The sequence below is a fragment of the Typopeltis vanoorti genome, chromosome 4 (genome assembly GCF_054136105.1).
Source record: "Typopeltis vanoorti isolate ZY-2024b chromosome 4, IOZ_Tvanoo_1.0, whole genome shotgun sequence".
NCBI classification, from domain to species: domain Eukaryota; kingdom Metazoa; phylum Arthropoda; class Arachnida; order Uropygi; family Thelyphonidae; genus Typopeltis; species Typopeltis vanoorti.
In genome coordinates, this window is record NC_143552.1 from 126434552 (window position 1) to 126458378 (window position 23827).

Below are 23827 nucleotides of genomic sequence, written 5' to 3' on the forward strand. Positions count from 1 at the left end.
TTGTGATTGTCTGTGAAAATACTGGTGATGATGATGGACGGTGGATGGCGCTGGTGTAAATGATGATGGTAGTTGGTGGATTGAGCAGTGGAGACAGAGTTGTAGAGTGCCCTCCCTCGATGAGTAATTGGACTCCCTGGAGGTGTTTCATAATCATAATAATAATACTTGTGTAAAAATAATCATATTAAAAATTCTGAATATTTTTACGTATTAATTATGCTTGTTAGTTTTTGTTTTCATACACGCAGTGTCTGCACTTGTGATGTGTTCGTTATGAAAATGTTATATTAGAAGTAACATGTAAAGAAGTAAAAATATTGAAGTACTTACTAAACTGATTATTTGTGTTACTTATAAGAAAGTTTGTTGTATTTTAAAATGTTGAATTTTGTGTTTGTGAAAGACTTTCTCTTAGCGCTGATGGATACAGCGAGTCAGCCATTTTATTGTAGTGCGTAGTTTCTGACTTTTGTGAAGTGCGCATGCTCCCGGAGAGAACTTGATGTGTGATTGACAGCTGACAAGGAAAGCGTTGCGTATCCAAGTTACAGTTGTAAACAAGAGAGCGTTCAGAAAGTTTTTAGAAGACTGGCCGAGATATATTCAAGTTGGGAGGAACTTGATTTTTTGTGTGCGGCAGTCAAAGGAAGTTTTATAATGTATTCCGAAAAGGGAATAGTGAAAATAAATAGGTTTCAAGCAGGAATAAGTAAAGAATAAAAAGGAAGTCTTGAAACTATAAGTTTTTATAAATTGGCCGGTAAATATTCAAGTTAGAAGGAACTTGATGATTTTTTTGTGTGCGGCAGTCAAAAGAAATTTCATAATGTATTCCGAAAAGGGAATAGTGAAAATATTAGGTTTCAAGGAGAAATAAGTAATGAATAAAAGGAAATCTTGAAACTAAGTTTTTATGGTGAAATAAGTTAAGACTGTCAATTTAGTATTGTGAATGAAAGGAGAACTTGTTGCTTACATTCTAAAGTGAATGTTTTTCTTAGAGAAAATATTGATAAGGAAGTTTTATAAGTATTAAGAATGCCTGAAAGTGAAAGTTTAGAAAATATATTGATTAAGAAGATTTTTAGGTATTAAAGGTGCCTGATCTGATGAGTATTACTACTAAAAGGAAAACAGGATATAGTCAAGAAGACTTTATGTATGTTACATTGATTGATGGAAAGGATCCTGAAAATGAAGTACAGAACCTTGTAACTTCTGGAAAAGAGCCTTAACAGAAAGAGAAAAAGACTATGAACATTTTTTTTGTGATTGTGAAGGAAAAAGTGTTTAGTCTTAAGAGTAAGTTTATATTTTTTAATAAGGCCTTGGATCCATATAATCTGTAGTTATAGTTATGTATTATTACTAGAAGTGTATATATATTGTTTTAGTTTTATTAAATGTGTTTATTTTGTACTTGGTATTGAGTCAATGATTAGTATTATTACTAGAAGTGTATATATATTGTTTTAGTTTTATTAAATGTGTTTATTTTGTACTTGGTATTGAGTCAATGATTAGTTGGATTCTGAAAGAGTGAGTTAAAGTCATTGCACCAATTGGAGTGAACTCTTTGTGCAAATATAATAACATATAGGGACACTCGGAGTCAAAATAAAAATAATTGTTAGTAAAAGAAATTTATATAATATTTCACCTCATAAGTATATATAGAGAATAATAATATACATAAAGAGGGAAGTATAAAAAAATACATGATAAATAACACTTGCATATATCTTACTAGGAACATTCAGTAGAGAAATACCTCTGTAATTCTCACATTCAGTTTTATTTCCCTTTTTATATATATGGGTACTATGAGAGCTCTACTCCAATCACCTGGAATTCATCCCTCTGTCCAGGCCTGAACTATGCAGTGCAGCCACTGTAAGACTTTTATACTTCCATACTTGAGCATTTCTGGTCGAATATCATCTACTCCTGCTGCCTTTCCACTTTCAGGCTTTTATTGGCTTTTTCTACTTCAAGTATGGATATGTATTCCTGGATGCATGCCTGGTCAGTGTTATTTGCCACTGTGCTGTCATCACTGTTTGTTTCATTTAGCAATTTTTTGAAGAATTACTCCATACTTTGAGGATATCTTTTTCTCCTGTTTTCATGTGACCTTTATCATCTCTAATTCATTTTATAGCATTCTTTCCTCCATTTCTGAGCTTCTTAAACAACCTCAAGAATATCTTGCCACCTTCTTGATATTTATTTTCTATGTTCTTACCAAAGTCTTCCCATGACTTTTGTTTAGCTAGTTTTACACAGTATCTAGCTTTCTTACATTTGTCTCTGTATTCTCTAAGAGCACAAGCTGACTTATTTGCCGGAAACTTTTGATATGCTTTCTTCTTTTCTTTCACGACTTCTATATTATCCTTATGTTTCATGAACATAAACAACACATTAAATATAATAACTATGGTGAAGTTGGCCTTTTTGATCATGCCTTGAACACTTTACATAGAATTGACTAGAAAAGCACCATTTGTTTATATCACACCAAAACATGGTATGGACGTAAATTTAAGGAAGCCTGTGAGATTCTTATCAACCACCCTAATCTGAACAATAATCATGGTCTAAAAATCTCAAGCAGCTGTACATTTTTGAAGGGAGAAAGGTTCTCTACCTAAGAGTTAACTATAAACAGGACTGTAGATATCCAGAATCTTAAATCAAATATAACAATTGTCATGTTAAAAATAGGACATCATTGTTACTGTAAGAAAACTATCATATGAAAGAACGTTTCTCTTATGTTATCTTAAATAGAATTTAGCTTTGATGTAGTTTCTAAATAATTATTTATTTTTTTATCTGTATTTTTTAAAAATTTTTATTTTTATTATATTTTCACTAGAGGTTATGCCCAGTAGAATAGCCATTGATCAAATCATTGTTTCTTTAGCATACTGTGTGAAATGTAATTCAGCTTGTCCTTGTGTATTTGTATATACTCCAGATGATGACCTTAATATGAAGTTCGAAACGTCGGGAATTAAAATAGTTATTTATAACATGGTTGTAAAGTCTATAATATCTAAAATGAATGCTGATCACCATGTAACACTAAAAGAAAACATTCATTGTCAACTTCCATGGATGCCCTCATATCCTTTCCCAACCCGCCATAAAATGAAAAATTCCATCAACTGAAATCCTGTATGACCCTTTTAGAAGTTGTAAGTCTCAATTATATCACCCCTCTTTCTCTTGTTTGCTAGCATCTGCACTCTACAAATTCTCAATCTGTTTTCATAATCAGTATTCACAATTCTGACATCATTTTAACACTTCTTTGCACTCTCTCTCCACTGTATCAGAATTACCAGGAAGGAGACAGACCTCTGTGCAGTAGTCCAAGTGAGGTCTTATCAAGGGCTTGCAAAGAGGAAAAATGACATCCTTATCTTTACATGTGAATTTGTTTCAGCATTGCAATTATCTTTTGTGTTGCATTTGCAATCTTTGCTATATTGCTCTGGAACTTCAACTTCAATCCAAGATCTGTAGCCTGATCAGTTTCTTCTAGCATAATCACACCAATATAACACAACATTGGATAGATATCACACCAAAGTGCATGACTTTACATACAACAAGATTTAGTCCATCATTCACTTCAAAAAATATGCATTTTCAAATCTTCACTCAATAGAGAATGTTATCTGCTCCATTTCTGAGGATCTCCAACAAGAATTGAGCATCATCATAATGCAGAATGGTTTCACCTCAAGGAAATTTAAATGCACCCTGAACACTTAAGAAGTCCATCCCTAACAACACTGAACCTGTATGATAAGTCCCTATACCATACATCACAGGTGTAATTGCAAAGATTCTGAAAATATACAGTTTAGTCCCTACATTCTTCCCTATCAACATCTCCTCCTGGTTACTGTCTGCAAAAGATGGTCTCCTCTCTCTCCCTTCCTGGTGTTTACCAGGTTCAATGATTTCTCCACTTGTACTCTACACAAACAAGATGCTTGGTCAAAAAAAGACTACAAGAATACCAGTCAACAACAATAAACCTGAAAAAAATCTAGAAATGCACAGCATGGGATGGACACTGACCACAATATCCTCTAGTCCAATACTCACCTTTCATACTGATGTCAGTTTAGGTTTGAGCAGTTATTTAAAGTGTTGAAGCAACTACTCAAACTTAAACTGGAATGACTGGAATGTAAAGATTTTGGAGTCTCATCCTCATAAATGACAAGCAATGATGTGGTCCCCCCCCCATGCAATTCATATTTTCTTAATATATACTGTTATGCCATTCAATCATTTTGTTTATATATATATATATATATATATATATATATATATATATATATATATATATATATATATATATATATATATAATAGTTTCTACATATGGCTTTGAAATAATGCTGGATCTAATATCCACTTTGTTTATTGAAAGGATTAACATTCTTTGTTCTAGATTCGCCTTGGAATTATGCTGATGCACTGATAATGGCTCATTAGTTTCTGGATGAAAAATAAAACGATTATTCTTTATTCTTATGAATATGTGTATCTAATAATCATTAGAATGTCACAAGTGCCATCAAAATCTCATAAGTAGCCTAGTTGTAAATTGCTATACGTGAGCTGACGGTAGACTCAACTAGGGCCATCGGTATGAGTTTACCGATGCGAGACAGCGGAAAAGTTCCTCTGAAGAACGGCCGAGATGATAACAGCGATCCGGTAGATGAGCGTTTGTCCGTCAAAGTGCAAGGAATGACCATTTGTGTCGATTAGTGTAACCTCCACTGGATGCGACGCGATAAAGCAGAAAGACGTCTGACTATAAAGGATGGACGAAAGAAGCGCGATATCCTCTCAGGACACTGGTAATGTACAGTAATTTCCTTATTCATGTAACAATTAGTATTGGAGCAAAGGGAGAAGAACACATATATTTGGAAGGAAAGAGAACTTTTAAGTGACTTTTGTGCTCAGAAACGTGTTAATCTTATTGGACTAGTAGTCTGAAAGCCTGAGAATATGCAACACTCAATTGAATGCGAATTAACCTTTGTTAACGAGCTTTACTTAGAATTTTGGACTAGTGTTTCATGATGAATGTGTACTTATTTAACCTAGAGATGTAAATAGAGTATTTGATAATTAGAATGTTCCTTATTGCTTAGCTAGTGAATTAGAATTTTGATATGACATACTTTTGATGTGTGGAAGTTTATTTGTATGCAATTTGATACTTAATAAACATGTTTTTTCTATGTAACTCTGAGTTTGTCTGAGCATGAGACTGATTTTACCACTCGCTAAAGTTCGAACCTGTGAATAAGGGGAAATTAAAGAAAGCTTAGAAAGTTTTAGGTCATGACTGCAAAATGTTGAAATTTCTATAGACACTTAATACTTTAATAAGATTAGGTAATACTTGAACTCTGGGAAGGTTTCTTTGTACAAGAATTCTTCTGTACTAGGACTCTGGCTGGCGCAGCTATATTAAACAAATTTTGTCAGAGTTCCGAAAGGAGAAGCGGCCCCAGAGAGATAGGTTAGAGATTTCAGGCTTAATATGTACGACAGTGATTAGGATATAGAAAAAACAGACTTAACAGAAATAACACAAAAAAGTAACGACATAACAAAGGCGCAGCCGGCAGGTTGTGATTAGATCCCGTAATTTAAGTTAATTGATCAATCACAGTGAGTTGGTCTTGGTCTCATGCACAGCGATCAGGAAAATTTTGGAAGGGAACTTTGAAAATTGAACTTTGTAAGACAGTGTAAACTAAAAGTACAGATATGGCTACACCATCAAGCTGATAACTGAGTAACACTGAGTTTTTCAAAAAATATAAATCCCCAACAGATTTTTCCTTAGTTCTCTGGAGAGGATTTTGATGATGTGGGAACATTCTTTAGATACGAAGAAGAGCTTAAGAGGGTTGGTCGATGGAGCAACTTCCAATTTCTAACATTGCTTCATGGCACACTAATAGGGAAGGCGAAAATAATTTTCTCTTCGCACCCTGTTTTAAGAGGGACCCTGAGTTATGAGGACTTTAAAAGGACATTCACCTCTGAATTCTCTAGGAAGGGAGGGATCATTCAAACACTTAAAAAAACTGTACAAATGTATGCAAGAAAAAGGGGAAGGGGGGGTGACTAGCTTTCTTAACAGAATATTAACACTCACCCGGGAATTTAGGGCCTCACCCAAGGAGGGAGCCCATCTTGAGCGGTTAGCACTCCAACAATTCTGGTCGGGACTCGCCTATGAATTGCAAGAGAGTGTTTACATGAAAAATGTTAGAAGTCTTAACGAGTGTTATGAAGTTGCTAGAGAAAGGATTGGAGAACTTGGCTCAGACCCTTGAAATAAGAAAACTGGTGATGGGGAAATCAAAGGAAGGGACTCACCAGGAGTACAAGAACCTGTTGCTTCCAAGTACTGACGATGAAGGCAAGATATATAGGATGCAGCGCGTGACCCTGCCGGAGGCACAAGGTGAAGGAAACCTACTAGACACAGGAGCCCAAGTTTTGGTCATTCCTTTTTCGATGTTCAAAAGACTTAGCTCTCTAAGTGCCGAGAATCTTATCAAGATTCAGCAACCCCACACACACTAGTAGGTATTGCCAGGATCACAAAAATAAAAGTACAGATATCCATACCTTGTTTACCCGTAAACCTCACACACGAACTAATAATTCTCCCTGAGATGTCAGGCCTAAGCAGTCAGGTTGTTCTGGGTCTGGATTTCTTGGAAAAAAAATTGATTCGTATGCAATTTTGGGAACCAATCCCTGTCCCTTTGTGAAAAAACCGTCCAACCCAGACACAGCCCAAATGAGGGGGGCAAAACGAATGAAACCATGCAAATTGACATGAGTGCATTAGAGAAGATCATATAGTGCCATGGAACTGTATGATCATGTTAAGGAGGAAATTAGGGAATTCTTCCAGACAGCATACAAGGAATACCCCAAGGTATTTACGGAGGGAATCACTTCCCTCTGCTGTACGAATGTGGTAGAGCACACATTGCAGATTACCTCGGAAACCCCAATATATACAAGACAATATAAGACCCCCCCCTGAAACACCAGGACAAATTAGAGAAACTCTTGATAGAGTATGAGAAGGAGGTAATTATTGAAAGGTCGAATTCCCATTGGAACAGCCCTTTCATTCTTGTTGAGAAATCGAATGGAGATCTGAGATTTGTGCTAGACTTGAGGGAGGTCAACAAGGTTACCAAACCTATCGACTTCCCTGTCTGCACGATAGAGGAATTGCTGGTCGGCCTGGAAGGAGCAAGGATATTCTCGAAACTAGACCTGAACTCTGGCTATTACCAAATCCCCCTCAGGAAGGACAGACAGTATTTTGCCTTCACCACAAAATGGCAAAAATACCAGCTCTGCCGTCTTCCCCAGGGAGCAAGGAACTCAGCCATGAGTTTTCAGAGTCTCATGAACACTGTGTTAGCTGACATATTAGGCAAGGGAGTCTTGTGCTTCCAGGACAACCTACTAATCTACTCATCTACACTAAGAGAACACAAGGAAATCCTACTGAAAGTTCTGGACAGATTGAGTAGAGCCCGCTGTCACTTAAATGCTCAAAATGTAGATTCTTTTTGAAGGAAGTGGAATACCTGGGACACATAGTGAACAATACAGGAATAAAACCATCCAAGAACAATGTGAGTGCTATACTGGAAACAAAGCCTCCCTCCACAGTGAGACAAGTTAGGAGATACCTGGGGGATGGTAAACTTTTACAGGAAGTTTATCCCCCAGTGCTCCAGATTAATGGATCCCATAGTGGGATCCCCTTACAAAAAAGGGGACCAAATTTGCATGGGGGGGTGGAGCAGCAAAGAGCACATCAAGCCTTGAATAAAGCTTTAACCTTAATGCCTGTACTCACATATCCTAAGCTTGAACAGACTTTCTTCTTTGCTGCTGATGCCTCAAAGAAGACTATTGCTGCAGTTCTGGAGCAAGCAGAGGGAGAGAATTTCAGGCCAATTGCCTTTATAAGTAGAAGACTGTCTCCCTCTGAGCAGAACTACTCTGTGATTGAGAAAGAGGCCCTCACAATCATATACAGCCTTAGAAAGTTTCGATACCTGTTACTCAGACAACACATTATCCTTGGGTCAGACCACAAACCCTTATCCTTCATTCCTTCAATGAAGGATAAGAACCAAAGAATTGTGCGCTGGTCCTTAGAGATGCAGGAATACAATATTGAAGTAAATTATATTCCTGGGAAATCAAACATTGTAGTCGACTACCTATCCAGGTCACTAGACCCCAATCCGGACGAGGACACCTATGCCGTCCGGATTGGGGTCTAGTGACCCCAATCCAGACGGCAAAAAGCCTTCTCCTTACTCCCTTTTATCATCATATATTGATGATAAAAGGGAGTAAAGAGAAGGAGAAAAGGTCTCTTCTCCCCCCCACCCACAACTTCAGATCTGGGGAAAACAACAAATCATTGATGTCCAAAAACTAGATCCAATGTGGGGGGGATACACAAAAGGCTATTGGATGGGGAGGGCCTCTCGCACAGTCAGACGTTCTATGATACCATACACATGAATAAGGATGGCCTTCTGTTGTCGAAACAAGGCATCACAGGAAGATGGAAAGAAAAGATCCTAGTTCCGAGGGTCATGATTCTTTGGGTGCTGTAAACGCTTCATGACGCGGACCTAGCTGGCCATCAAGGCATTCATAGAACCTGGAAAGGGTAATGGACAGGTACTTGCAGAAGGGGATGAGAGATGATATTGAGGCTTATGTGTCATCGTGCCAGCAAAAGTCTATCATCACTGGCAAATCCCCCCCCTCCACCCGTTCCCGCTCCCCTCGTGCCCCTTTCAGGCTGTGGCTATGGATATTGTGGGACCTCTCCCTACGACCTCGAAAGGGAATAAATATATACTTGTCGTGATTGATATGTTCTCAAGGTTTCCCAAAGCCACAGCCATGAAGGATCAGATGGCAAAAACTGTGGCTAACAAGCTTTTCAAGCTAATTTTCTCAAGATATGGAACGCCCGAAACTCTTATCAGACCAAGGCACCAACTTCACTGCAGAGGTGATGTTGCAACTCTGCAAATTGTTGGGAATAAAGAAGCTATTTACCACCTCCTACCATCCCCAAGGGAATGAGATGTACGAAAGGATGAACCGAACTCTGAAACTCACACTCTCCAAGCTGATAGAAGGACGAGTTTCAGAGTGGGATACTCATCTTGCACACACCCTTTTTGCTTGCAGGACAGCTCTCCATGCTGCCACAAAGGAAGCCCCCTGCAGTTGTGCTCTACGGATTTGAACCTTTATTCCCCAACGATTTCAGAGGTTCCAGCAAACACCGGTTTTCCAGATATCAACCAATATCTGAACAACCTCATCCAGGAAAACAGATTAGCACACGAATTGGTAGCCGAATCCAGCAGCGTGAGCTCCCAACGTGCCAGGACTAAGATTAAGAAAACACAAAGATTTAAATCTGGGTAATTTGGTCCTGCTGGAGCAGAACTCCACAAGAAGAAAAGGAGGAAAGTTTGGAAGAGGGGCCGCTGGACCTTTTTGAAATTATAAATAAATTGTCCCCAGTAACATACAGGATTAGAGAAACAACACGTCAAGGAAAAACTATGACCGTCTGAAATTGTACAACAATATATCTGATAGCATAGTTTGTTTAGGAGATTGGTGGAAACATAATTCAAAAGTAATCTTGAGCTGTGCAATCGAGGTGCTTGGTGAGACATCTGGAAAGATTAGAGAGCAGTAGGAGGGTTGGTGGTGGAATAATGATGTACAAGTGGCAGTGACAGCTAAGAGGAAGGCAAAGCAGAAGTGGGATGAGTCAAGAGTGGAAGAGGACAGAGAGGTGTACAAAGAGAGAAAGCAAGAAGCCAAGAGAGTTGTGGCACAGGCGAAGGCCATGGCATATCAAGATCTGTATGACCAATTAGAAACAAAGGAAGGACAGAGAAAAATTTACCAACTAGCGAAATGTAGAAATAAAGCAGCTAAGGACATCTTACATGTGAGGCAGATCAAAGATGCTGAAGAAAGAGTATTATGGAGGGATGTGGACATAAGAAACAGATAGAAAATATACTTTGAGGGACTTTTGAATGAGGAAAATGCAAGGACTCACAGAGGAGATGGGCAGCCTTCTGAGGGGATGGTGCAGAATATCAGTAGAATGGAAGTGACAGAGGCCATGAAGAGGATGAGGAATGGAAAAGCGGTGGCCCCGACAGAATTCCAGTGGAGGCATGGAAGGCACTGGAGGAAGAGGGAATTGACCTGCTGTGGGACCTGTTCATGAAAGTTTGCCAACAGGAAAATATACCCCAGGAATGGAGGGAGAGTACTCTTGTTCCCATCTACAAAGGTAAAGGGGATGCACAAGACTGTAAAAATTACAGAGGAATAAAGTTGATGTCCCACACAATGAAGATCCTAGAAAGGGTTCTTGATGGTAGATTGAGGGAGGAGGTGGAGATTGCAAAGGAACAATTTGGCTTCATGCCTGGTAGATCAACAACAGATGCTATCTTTGGGTTACGACAGATGATGGAAAAATATCGAGAGAAACAAAGGGAGCTACATCTGGTATTTATTGATCTGGAGAAAGCATACGATAGAGTGCCAAGGCAAGAAGTCTGGAGGTGTCTGAGGGAGAAGAAGGTGCTGGAGAAATATGTCAGGTTGGTGCGGGAAATGTACAGAAATGTGAAGACAAGTGTTCGGACCTGTTTGGGACAGACAGAAAGTTTTCAAGTAACAGTTGGCTTGCATCAAGGGTCAGCATTAAGTCCGTTTCTGTTTAATATTGTAATGGAGGTGGTAACAGAGGAGGTGAGAAAAGATGCACCTTGGACAATGTTGTATGCAGATGACATCTTGCTGTGTGTAGATTCAAGAGAAGAAGCGGAAACTAAACTGGAAAGATGGAGAAAAGTACTGGAAGAGAGAGGTATGAGACTGAGCAGAAGTAAGACAGAGTATATATGTGTTGCGCAGTGGGCGGTGGCCAGGAGACAGCTCTGGAGCTGGAAGAAAATGTCATCAGGAAGGTGAGAGACTTTAGATACTTAGGTTCAACAGTGGAAGAAGATGGAGGGGGCTGAGAAGGGAGTGGGATGCAGGATACAAGCGGGTTGGAGGAACTAGAGGGAGATAGCTGGAGTGTTATGCGATAAGAGGGTGCCGATCAATCTGAAAGGCAAAATTTATAGGACAGTAGTGAGGCTAGCTATGACATATGCTATAGAAACTGTGGACCTGAGGAAAAATAACATCAGCAGGATGGAAGTAGCAGAGATGAGAATGCTTAGGTGGATGTGCGGTGTGACCAGAAAGGATCGTCTGAGAAATGACTATGTCAGGGGAACAGTGAAAGTTACGAACTTAGGAGTGAAAATACAGGAGGCAAGGTTGAGATGGTTTGGTCATGTGATGAGGAGGGAGGATGAATATGTGGGAAGAAGGGTCATGCAGATGGATGTGCAAGGAAGGCGGAAGCGTGGGCGGCCAAAGAAGAGATGGAGGGAACTGGTAGAAGAGAACTTGAAGATGAAGAACTTGGATGTGGTGACAGCCCAAGACATGGAGGAGACTCATAACAAACAGTGACCCCACTTAAGTGGGAGAAGCTAGAGAAGAAGAAGATAGTTTGTTTAGGAGATTCACTAGAAAACATCTGGGGAAAACGATGGAAGCTAACAGAAGGAAGAAGCTTCCAAGAAAACAAAGTTAAGACCCACCCCAGAGCACACTCACTCAAGAGAGAAGGCAACAACAGAGAGGAGGAACAGAACTTCTCAGAGGAATATCTTCCCAGACAGGCCAGGTACAGAGAAACTTTGGACACAAATCGTGGAGATGACACCATTCAAAGGGATCAGAGAGAAAAGGGGGAGTCACATTGCGGAGAAACACTGCACCCCCCCCTCACCAAGATACTCATTAAGGCCCAGACATAACGGAAAGGTCACCTCCAGAGAAAAGAGGGAAAACTAAAAAAGAAAATTTTCTTGGGGAGAAAAAATTAAAAAAAAAAAGGGGGGGGGGGCCTTTGTTAATTCTTGAATGAGGACTCTTTCAACAAAAGAATCATTCATTCAAGATTTAACAAGAATCACAATTTTGAGCTGGAAATACTTGTAGTTAAGAAAGCAAAATATAAAAGAAAACCTATTACAATTACCTTAGAAAGAAGTAAAGTAGAGGAGAAAATTGTATGTCTAGGTAGAATTACGTTGTTTAAAATTATTGATGTCAAAATTATACTCTGTGTAAGAATGTAAATCTAAGTGCAAACAAAGGTTCAAAGGTCGCTGGCTAGCTGCCTACGATGATGTAACGCCTGCAGCGAAAGCGTTCGTGGAAAGTAAACTGTCATGTTCTACGAAAACAGTGCTCTTCAAGGAGCAGAAGTGTGATGCAATCACGTATGGGCGAATAGGAGAACGCAATGAGAGATCCTCCGATATGGAAAGAAGGCGCTACAAAGAAGAATAAATAGCAAGTTCGTGCAGGTTTTGTCCCCCGTTTTTTCTGTTCCTGTTTTCTCGTGTGGACAAGCAGAGTGCTGACCAATTGACAGTGCCGGAAGTAATCTCCATCCTGGTTGTTGGCTGAAGGAGTCAGGCATGCTATACGTGAGCTGACGGTAGACTCAACTAGGGCCATCGGTAAGAGTTTATCGATGCGAGACAGCGGAAAAGTTCCTCTGAAGAACGGCCGAGATGATAACAGCGATCCGGTAGATGAACGTTTGTCCGGCAAAGTGCAAGGAATGACCATTTGTGTCGATCAGTGTAACCTCTACGTGGATGCGACGCGATAAAGCAGAAAGACGTCTGACTACAAAGGACAGACAAATGAAGCGCGATATCCTCTTAGGACACTGGTAATGTACAGTAATTTCCTTATTCATGTGACAATTAGAATTGGAACAAAGGGAGAAGAACACATATATTTGGAAGGAAAGAGAACTTTTAAGTGACTTTTGTGCTCAGAAACGTGTTAATCTTATTGGACTAGTAGTCTGAAAGCCTGAGAATATGCAACACTCAATTGAATGTGAATTAACCTTTGTTAACGAGCTTTACTTAGAATTTTGAACTAGTGTTTCATGATGAATGTGTACTTATTTAACCTAGAGATGTAAATAGAGTATTTGATAATCAGAATGTTCCTTATTGCTTAGCTAGTGAATTAGAATTTTGATATGACATACTTTTGATGTGTGGAAGTTTATTTGTATGCAATTTGATACTTAATAAACATGTTTTTTCTATGTAACTCTGAGTTTGTCTGAGCATGAGACTGATTTTACCACTCGCTAAAGTTCGCACCTGTGAATAAGGGGAAATTAAAGAAAGTTTAAAAAGTTTTAGGCCATGACTGCAAAATGTTGAAATTTCTATAGACACTTAATACTTTAATAAGATTAGGTAATACTTGAACTCTGGGAAGGTTTCTTTGTACAAGAATTCTTCTGTACTAGGACTCTGGCTGGCGCAGCTATATTAAACAATTTTGTCAGAGTTCTGAAAGGAGAAGCGGCCCCCAGAGAGAGAGAGAGAGATAGGTTAGAGATTTCATGCTTAATAGGTACGACATGGATTAGGATAGAGAAATAACACAAAAAAGTAACGATATAACAACAGCCACACTAAAACCAACAGTTTGGCTGCACTATGTTGATGATGTGTTTGCTATTTGCTCTCATGGTCCAGACACATTAAATACAATTTTGGTGCATCTTCACAGCCAACATCCTAAAATAAACTTTGCCATAGAAAAAGAAAGTAATAACAGCCTCCTTCCCTTTCTAGTTACAACAGTGACACACCTTCCTAATGGCTTATTCTCCTTCTCAATCTACAGAAAATCCACTCATACTGTTAGGTATTCAAATAAACAATCACACCAACAACCTTCCCAACAGTATCATATCCTCAAAAATCTTACTTACTGAGCCAGGGATATTTATTCAACACCTTTTTAGCCAATGGCTAAATATAAAATATTACATGCACCCCACCCATCTCTCCTATCCCAGGATCAAAGCAAAACCATTCTCATTCCATATGTTAAGGCTACATCAAAAAAAATATACAAAGTTCTCTCCAAACATGATCTCTGTACTTACTTTCAAAGCTTTCATATGTTCTAAAAATCAACTACATCCTCTTGAACAACTGGGAGTGTATAAAGTTTAGCCTACTTTGGACAGACTGGTATATAAGGTAACATCTGCCTTGAAGGAGATGATAATCAATTATCATCCTCCTTGAAGAACATAAAAATTACATTTGAGATCATCTGTATGGCAAGTCAGAATTGGCAAACCATGCTTTGGATACTCCTTCACATAGGGGATTAAGAGGCCCTCTCAGACCTGTAACAGCTTCTATATTAGATAGAAGTCATTAGGTCTGAGAGGCTATTCTAAGAATCAGCATCACCTATGAAGCACTCTCCCAACAACAAGTATGGTTGCATGAATTTACCCAAAGATCTGGGAGACTATCATGTTAGGACCTAATAGCCAGACTTCTATAAATCAACTTTGCAGTTATCCACTCCACAGAGGATGCCATGTAAGGACATTATGCATCAGTTACAATTTAGAATGTTTTTACATTTACTTAGTTTAATAATATATACCTGTCACAGTTATCATTGTGCTCTGATGATGATGGGTAAAAAAACCAGCCAAATATTAGTGAGTTTAATACAAGGGAGGGTCTAGAAAGTTCTTATAAACAACTAGAACAAATATGATATTAAAGCAACTGATATAACCACATTAAAGTAATGATATAACCACAAGAAACATACTAGTAGCAGAGTTATGAAGGTAACTTATTTTCTTATATTCTTTCTTGTGATTATATCAGTTACTTTAATATCATTTTTGTTCCAGGTAGATTTATCAAAACTTTCCAGACCCCTCCCCCCTCCTCATAAATGTATTTTTTCCTCTATAAGTGTTGGTTATACCATTAAGCATTATCAACAAACTCTCGTAAATTTAATATAACAATAAGAGCTGGGACCATCAAATTTTGTATACACCTTTCAATTATCATAACTTGTTTATGAATGCATGTGATTGAGGTATATACTGAATAGGTGGAGCAGTACTTCACATGGAAGATGAGATTCTGGATCTGTAGTAATAGTTGACAAAGAAATTCAGACCAATGCCACTGAATAAGGTATTAGTCAGACCATACATGGACTGCTTAGTATAGACAAATTTGGTCACCTAGTTTCCACTTTAATACAGTACAGCAATCCCTCGATTAGTGCGCCTAATGTGTTCTTTAAAACAGGCGCATTAATCGAAAACGCACTAATCGAATATATATATTACATAATAACCTATGGGAAACAGTATAATTTGTTCCTCAAATTTCTTTTTTGAACCTTAATTTTTTTATAAAAGAATTAAGGTATCTCTCAGGGCCTAGTTAAAGGAAAACCATGAAGCTGAAAGACAATAAAACATATTCAGAATATAAATTTTATTATTCTACTTCTTAACAAAGAATTGAGCTAACATAGTTTGGCGGGCATTTTGTTTCTTTTTTTCATACAACCGACGGTTTGGCCCTATTGCCTCTTCTACTCTTCTGCAAATTTTACTGCTTCTCTCTTCATCATCAAATCTTTTTCACACATCCACTTTTTTGCTCACTAATTCTTTTACTCATGATTAAAGCTTGGTAAAATACTTTAAAATAAAAAAAAGTAAGGAAAACACACTCATATAACATTGCAAAGGAGGCACGAGATACGACCATCAAAGCGCTATATAATTATAGTACACCCACACTTTTGTACAGCGTCACTTGTCTTGGTGCCAAGAATAGTTGATTCATGCTGAAGGGGAGAAAGAAATGAAGGATGTACGAATCGGTCGCCAACATGCGAAATCACGCGCTTTATAGATAAAATTTCCCAACTGTTATACAAGCAAAATAGTTACCACTTTAAAAACTACAATGATCATAAAAAAGAAGTTAATTTTCTGACGTGTAATAATAAACAACTCATCCCAGAAGACGGATTGATTAACCTATTATCGGAATGGATTCTCCTTTTTGTGACATGCACAGAAGTGTCGAAGGATCTCAAATCTGTGGGTGTACTATAGCAGACGACAAATATTGGCAGTAAATTTTGTAACATAGTATACATAGTGTACATGGAAGTAGTGTAGTAGGCCATTAAAAATAACTTTGTAAAATGTTTTAAATAGGTAACTAAATAATTTCATTCTAGTGAGTGATTTTTTAAAATAGCCATAAAAATGTATAGATAGAAAATTTTTAAAATCTGTAACATTTATTTTTAAGATGTATATAGGCACACTAATCAAATTTGGGTATCGAAAAAAAAATGACACACTAATCGAGAGATTACTGTATATGATATTATCATATACTGTATTACTGCAATACCAAGAACTCTGGAATGTCGAATATGGGGAGAGGTTGAAAAATGTAAATTGCAGGGTTTAGTGAATAAACAGAAAAGAGATGACACAATCCAGATGTTTAAGTTTGTGAGGGGATTTTAATGGATTACCACAGAAGGCATTACACAGAATGGAAGGAGAGATTAAGAAGCCATCCCTGGAAGTTGTGGTAAAGAGGAGAGTGTGAGCAGAATGTTTTTTTTTTTCATGAACAGTCAAGTATGAGGGTGTGCTGAATAGTTGTGATAATCACCATGAAGAAATTGAGGTATAACTATGTAACTCACACATTATTCTACATATTCCCCATGAAGTGCTATACACTTGTTACAACGCTACTGCATCATTTGCAATCTGCTGAAAAAAAGGTCATTCCCTTGTAGTACAAACCAGCCCTCAGCTGCAGATATGACTTCATCATTTGTGGTAAACTTTGTTCCTTTCAAGTGTTTCTTTAAATTTGGGAATAGGGAATAGTCAGATGGGGACAGGTCTGGTGAATAGGGTGGGTGAGACAGACATTGAAAGCCCAAGTTGTGTATTGTGTGTTGTGTTTCATGAGCAGTGTGAGCAGGTGCATGCCTCTGATCAGGTTCCTGTGACATTTTTCCATCAATATCTCCTTCAATTCCTTCAGAGCTGTGGAATAAACTGCTGCTGTAACAGTTTCACCTTTTTTGAAGTACTTGGGAAGGATTGCACCATCCATATCCTAAAAGATAATGACAAGAACCTACCCTGCTGACTTTTGGTTTGGAACTTCTTTAGCAGTGGAGAACCTTTGTGTCTCTACTCCACTGACTGTTGTTTGGTCTGTGGGTCATAGTGGTGAAGCCAAGTTTCATCAAAAGTCACAATACAAGCTAGAAAATTTGCACTTGATTTCTTAAAATGACCCAAAATCCCTTGAGATGACAGCACACATTCTCTCTTTTGGTTGGCATGCAAGCATTTGGGGACTCACTTCACTGAGAGCTTCTGCATGTCCAAATGTTGGTGGATAATGTCCCCAACTCATTCCTTGGATATTCTCAGAGTCTTTGCAATGTTTTGGGCTGGTATTTGTCTATCATTGAAGAATATGGCATGCACTGCATTAATGTTTTCAGGTGTGATCCCTGTGGAAGGTCTTCCTGACTTTGGGGGCATCCTGTTGTCTCAGGATGCCCCGGTTTTAAACTTAGCCACCCATCTGCCAACTGTTAGATATGCTGGGACACAGTCCCCTAAAGTCTCACACAAAATTTGGTGAATCTCAGTTGAGGACTTCTCTTGTAGAAGGATAAACTTGATGACAGCCAACACCTCTGTATCATCGAATTTCATCAAACTTCTGACATGTCTTCTTATATATCCTAAAAGAAAAAGAACAAATTATTATAATTTGATGAAACATGGGGGTTAAAGGGTTTTAAGATGTGTTCTTTCTTCTGGTTATATCAATTGGTTTAATATCATTTTTGTTCTAGGTATTTATCAGGACTTTTCAGCCCTCCCTCATAGGAATGCATGAATGCTGAGTGTCGACTCCATGGAGAACTGGTATAATAACATTGCAATCAAAGATTTGCATATTATAGTTAAAGATAGGCACCTCATATAAGCTATGTAGGATGCCTGTCTATCTCTCGTAACAATGGTTCCATAATGCTCACCCTCCTCTACCAGTTTCCAAATTGACTGATCTCTGGCATGGCAAGCATAATTTTTCCTCCTAGAAACCAAGAGTTTTAACCCTGCACAAACCTAGAAATTTCTACCATAGAACCCAAGCTATTTCAGGCAGTAATAAAATTTAGAACTTGGGAACATGAGATGGCAGCAGTGGTATGCCATACTCTAGTCCCAAAGTCTTCAAAATAATTGGTACCATGAACTCAACTACTGATAAGTTCATGAATACCAGATACGTACTACTTTTCAAAAGTCAGTCAGGTCTAAAGCGTTCATTCCACTTCCTTTGGGAAATAAAAGGCATCGTGGATCTAAGCTACACAAGAGTTAAGATCACCAAATTTGGTTCACAGCTGCTCTGATCATAATTTCAGTTAGGCTTAGGCTGGACTCCAATAAAGCTTTACAGATTTTAACTGAATGGCAAGAGATAAAATGCTTAATTCCAGGATAAATAAAAATCTTTTGTGATATTTAATCAGCATTGCTCCCACTGTAAAATTTTCTTCTTGTTAGTTTTTAGCAGATAATCATTACAAACATTAGGACAGAACTACACTTCCATTGATGCGACTGTTGTGCTGTTTAGATTAAGTTAAAAATAAACATGCCTGCATTACATCAGCTGGAAGTTTTCCGTAGTTCATTAAAATATGCCACTAGATCTAGTGAACAATGCATTGGAAAGAATTAAAGAAAGAACAAGGAACATTTTTTGAAGTAAAAACACTGAGTGGAAAGTATTTAAACTAAATATTAATATATATTACAGAAAAGTAAGAATGCATCATAACTGGATCTTTATTTTTTTTTTTTAAATAAGTGTTTCACCAAAATATGAATATGAAAAATATGAATAAAAATTTTAAATATTACTTACTCATCCTTAGCAAAAATTGCACCTGTCAATCCAAATGGAGCAGATTCCTTTACAAGCTGTAATGTGTCATATGTGTTTTTTTCTGGATATACAAAAACTGATAACACAGGACCAAATATTTCTTCTCCCATAATTTTATCCCTGGGATTGGTACAGTGGATAATGGTTGGCTCTATATAGTAGCCTATACTGTAATACAACAAAATGCAAATTTGTCAATTTCTTTAAGTTTTAACAACTACAAATATAATACATATGGCTAATTCTTGGACTTCCTCAATAGCTACATGAGTGCAATAATCACTGAATCTGCCATTTAAATCATAATCTGATAAGAATTTAAACATAACATAATGAAATACCACTTATGTTTTGCAAAGTTAAAAGAATTAATGGACACATGCTGTGTTTTGTGATGACATCCATATTATATTCAGAAGCACCTTGTTTCAGTTATACAGTAATCTGCCATTTATCAGAACCTCAAAACAACAGTTGTTCAAAGTTTCAAATCTAAGTCAAATGACATCTGAAATTGCACTTTCCTATTATACATGAGCATTCTCATAATTCAAGAGATTGAACTTTATTACCCCCCCCCCCTTAACAAATGAATATCTCTCTTCATACATATGTATAAGCATGCTAAACTGAAATATAATATGAAAAGAGTAATATATGGGGGGGGGAGGAGGAATGTTGGCAAAGAGTATGACATCTTAAAAATATTCAGCACTTTTTCTTCTGAACAACATCCTAATGGATGCAATTCCAAAAAAATGTGATTTATAATGACACCTAATAATAAATTAATTGGCAAAAATTTATTTTCTGTAAAGTAGACATCATATGATACTCTACATACCATGGCTATACAGCTAAGGCTTGTATAATGCCACAACATGTCTGCTTAGCAGCAAACTATAGCTAAGTAACTCTGGTTTACAGTCACTTAGATATTCAATATCAATGTTTATTTTTTATTTCATTAATTTACTGCTTTATTGGCTAAGAAATGTCAATGTTTATTCTGACTTTCTAAACAAAAGCAAAGATTACAACATTTATATATAAATGCTTGTAATGCTTGAAATAAATAGTATATATACTATATATTTTAGTCATTTGTGCATTAGAAATTTCTTACATGAAGAAATTTCATAGTAGATACTTTGCTTGGTAAATGTTAAAAATATGGCTATTTGTTCTGCCTTTCTAAAAGACTTCAGTAATGCATTAAATCAATACTACTGATTTCTGCTATCTGTGTACTACAGAACTAAAGTACATAACTAAAACAAATATCCTGTTTCTTAACACAAAACTTTCATTTCTTGCTAAATGCCTATATGCATAGAGTTGTACAAATTCCTATTTATGATTTACATGTTTAGGTTGCACATTTTTTAGTGCATTCAAGGCTCATATATTCATTATTCTTTCTTTACAGCAATTTTTCTGAATGTTTTTCTTTTCATACACTTCACATTCTTTCCTACCTATATATTATTTCTGTTTTGCATGCCTTCTATAACTTTTCATCAAATCATGTTCATATTCTAATTGCATTCGGAACAAAAATGTTAGTTTTTTTTTTTTTTTTTAAATTTCCTCACATTTAGTTTTCCTATTATTATGCCTATGTATTTATTATTTTTTTCTTTTGACCCAGATAATATGCATTATCACTCTGTGCCATCTATCTCCCCACTCAAATTTCTTGCATTGAAAAAAAAAAAAAGTTGGAAATTTGATAGTTTGCAGGTTCAGTTTCATCATGGTATAAGAGAATCACAATAAGTAAGGAGAAGAAAGAAGTCTTCTGATTTTGAAGTAGCAGAAGATCTCATAAAGATCTGAAAGGAATTAACTTTCAGTTTCAGGATTGTTTTGACAGGATGTAAATACTGGCAAACACTAATATCAATCAGCTACTTAGCTATAAATAAATAAATTAAATTCCTGGCCACTTTTATATTATCAAGCTTTATACAATAATAAATTAATAACAAAATATACTAAAAATTAGTACTGTCAGTTTTTAAAGAAATAAAAACTAACAGTTTTCATTTCTCCAAGACTATCTCAAAAGATGCAAGTGCTAATTGGTAATTGCAAAGGAATGCTTAGAAATTTGCTAACACTATCAGAGCATTTCCATCATGACAATTAGTCTTCTTTGTGAAAATACCCTACTTCTCTTGTCAAAAAAAATGTAGCTTGAAATTAATTCTATTATATGAAATTTTGAAGCAAAACATAAGGAATGAACACTGCTTCATCCCCTCCTCCAATCTTTCTCTGGAAGTCAACATCATAAGCAATGATTTCAGTATATCATTATACTGAAGTATAATGATATACTACACAATGATATAATATATATCATTATACAGATGGAAAATAATTTTGTTTGTTTCTAAATATTCTGCACAATATGCTAAACTATTTTATATAATGAAATTATGAAACTGCCATAATGCAAAGAGAAACAAGAATAAAGATATGAGATAACATGTGAATATTTCTTTTGGCAGTAATTTATCAGTAAATGACTTCCTTAACACTACCAGATTCAGATCAGATTTTCTCCACCACTACCTCTCATGGTTCTTCTTATATAATCAACTTGCCCACTTTGTCAACACTCTTGTTTCTAATTCATTTCTGACATACAACCATCCTAGCATGAAATAAACAATGACCACTGCACTTTGCTTTTACAGACCACCAACCAGGGAAAAGCTTTATTCTCATACTGATAGCCGTGATGTTAATTATCTTGCAGTTTGCTCATGAAGCCACAGCAATATATGTGAAGTCCAGTCCTAGTGTGAAATAAACCATGGGGCCCCCATCTTTCATGATGATATCAATCTTGAGGATCCTGCTTGGTGATAATGAAATTAAAACTTCATGATGGAATGCTAACTTCAGTCTCAGAAAGTGAGTGTGAAGATATATTGGTGACAACTTTGTTGTATGGTCTACTGTTCACTTTGCTTGTTTGTTGTTTAATTTTGACGGTATATATCAGAACACAGAATTATAAGTAAATAATCATTTATTGACTTATTGCTGATATTTCGCTGGTGTTATAACCAGCATCTTCAGAGCACAAAAACAGTTTGTCACAGTACTTGAGGCTACAACAACATGGTGTAACAAAGGGACTAGTTTAACAAAATTGTAGCAACAACACAAAGACTGAAGTCCCAATTAAGCGACCTCTATCTAAAAATAATAATTTTTTTAGGCCTAATTAAGACTTTAGTCTTTGTGTTGTTGTTGCTACAATTTTGCTAAACTAGTCCCTGTGTTACACCATGTTGTTGTTGTAGCCTCGTGTACTGTGACAAACTGTTTTTGTGCTCTGAAGATGCTGGTTATAACACCAGCGAAATATTAGCAATAAGTCAATAAATAATTATTTACTTATAATTCTATCCTCTTCACTTGCTCCTTGTTAACTAGAGAAAGAAAACTTTCTCCAGTTAACAAAGAGCAAAGGGAGAAAGTTGCGTTCAGCTTTTCTTGTTAGAAGTGATTCTGTCTATACTGTCTGGATTGATATCATTGCGAATGTTGAGAAAAGACTAAGAAATTTATTGAAAGCAGCAGACAATCTGCATTAAAATGGCATCTATACTTTATTTCAAACAGCCATACAAAACATCTCAAAAATGGAAAAAACAACAAAACAAAATATTAGATAAGACAAGAACATAATAGCATTCAAAAAAAAAAACTTATTTAATGATACAAACACCTATAACTAAATTTCACCTAACAGGACAATCCCACAACAAACCTAAAATTTGATTAAAGATCTGATAAACTGGCCTGAGAACGCCCCATAGCAGATGCCAGATATTCACCCACTCATTGTTATCTAGACATCTTGCACAAGTGGTAAGCCCTCATACAAGCTGAACAGATTCCTTTATAAGAAACACGGCAAAGGATTCAATAGATCTGACTGACCTACTTGCAAGTCTAGACATCACAAACCTCCTAACTAATGTACTCCAAGCAGAGACCATAGAGTTACTTCAAAAACTATTTCCTCCAGACACTGTGATGTTTTTTAAACACTACAACAACAATACATCCTTCAAATTTTAAGAAAAACTGTATAAACAGAAAAAAGGACTAGCAAAAGGACAGTAGGGCTCTACTGGCTGCTGTCAGCAAACCATGTTCATGGAATGGTTTGAAAAACAATCTGTGGTGTCCCATGAAGCATTATCTAAAGTGTGGCTATGATATGTCAATGACATGTTCATCATATGGCATGGCTCTACTAACCAAGTACAGGAATTTGTTACTCACCTAAACAACATGCACTCCTGAATAAAATTCATTGTCAAATTAGAAACAACAATTTTACCACATTAGACCCACTCCTAGAAGCGTTCAAGGAAACTCAGTTATTCAATTTACAGTAAGCTGATACACACACGTTGGAAAATAACTGAACACAAAATTCCATCACCACGTGGGACAAAAAATTGCCATTATAAGAACCCTAAGAGTGAGAGCATACAACATCACTAGCAGTATAGAAAAAAAAGAAATCAAGAATTAGAATACCTCAGTTCTATCCTACCAAAGAATGGCTACAATAAATCACTGGTTAATAAAATCTTGACATACAACTCTAGGCACCAAATGAACAAGAAAAACAAGATTACTGAGGAGCATTGCTTCTCC

The 23827-nt window shown here is 36.8% G+C and overlaps 1 protein-coding gene across 1 annotated transcript in view; it reads right to left on the minus strand.

Annotated features, from left to right (window-relative positions):
- The window catches only part of P5CDh1 (delta-1-Pyrroline-5-carboxylate dehydrogenase 1), a 280792-nt gene that overhangs the window by 44810 nt on the left and 212155 nt on the right, over nucleotides 1-23827 (minus strand). The window contains exon 12 of the mRNA XM_090391995.1: nucleotides 19115-19303. Coding sequence (XP_090248121.1) covers nucleotides 19115-19303 — 189 coding nt within the window. The remainder of the gene's footprint in view (nucleotides 1-19114; nucleotides 19304-23827) is intronic.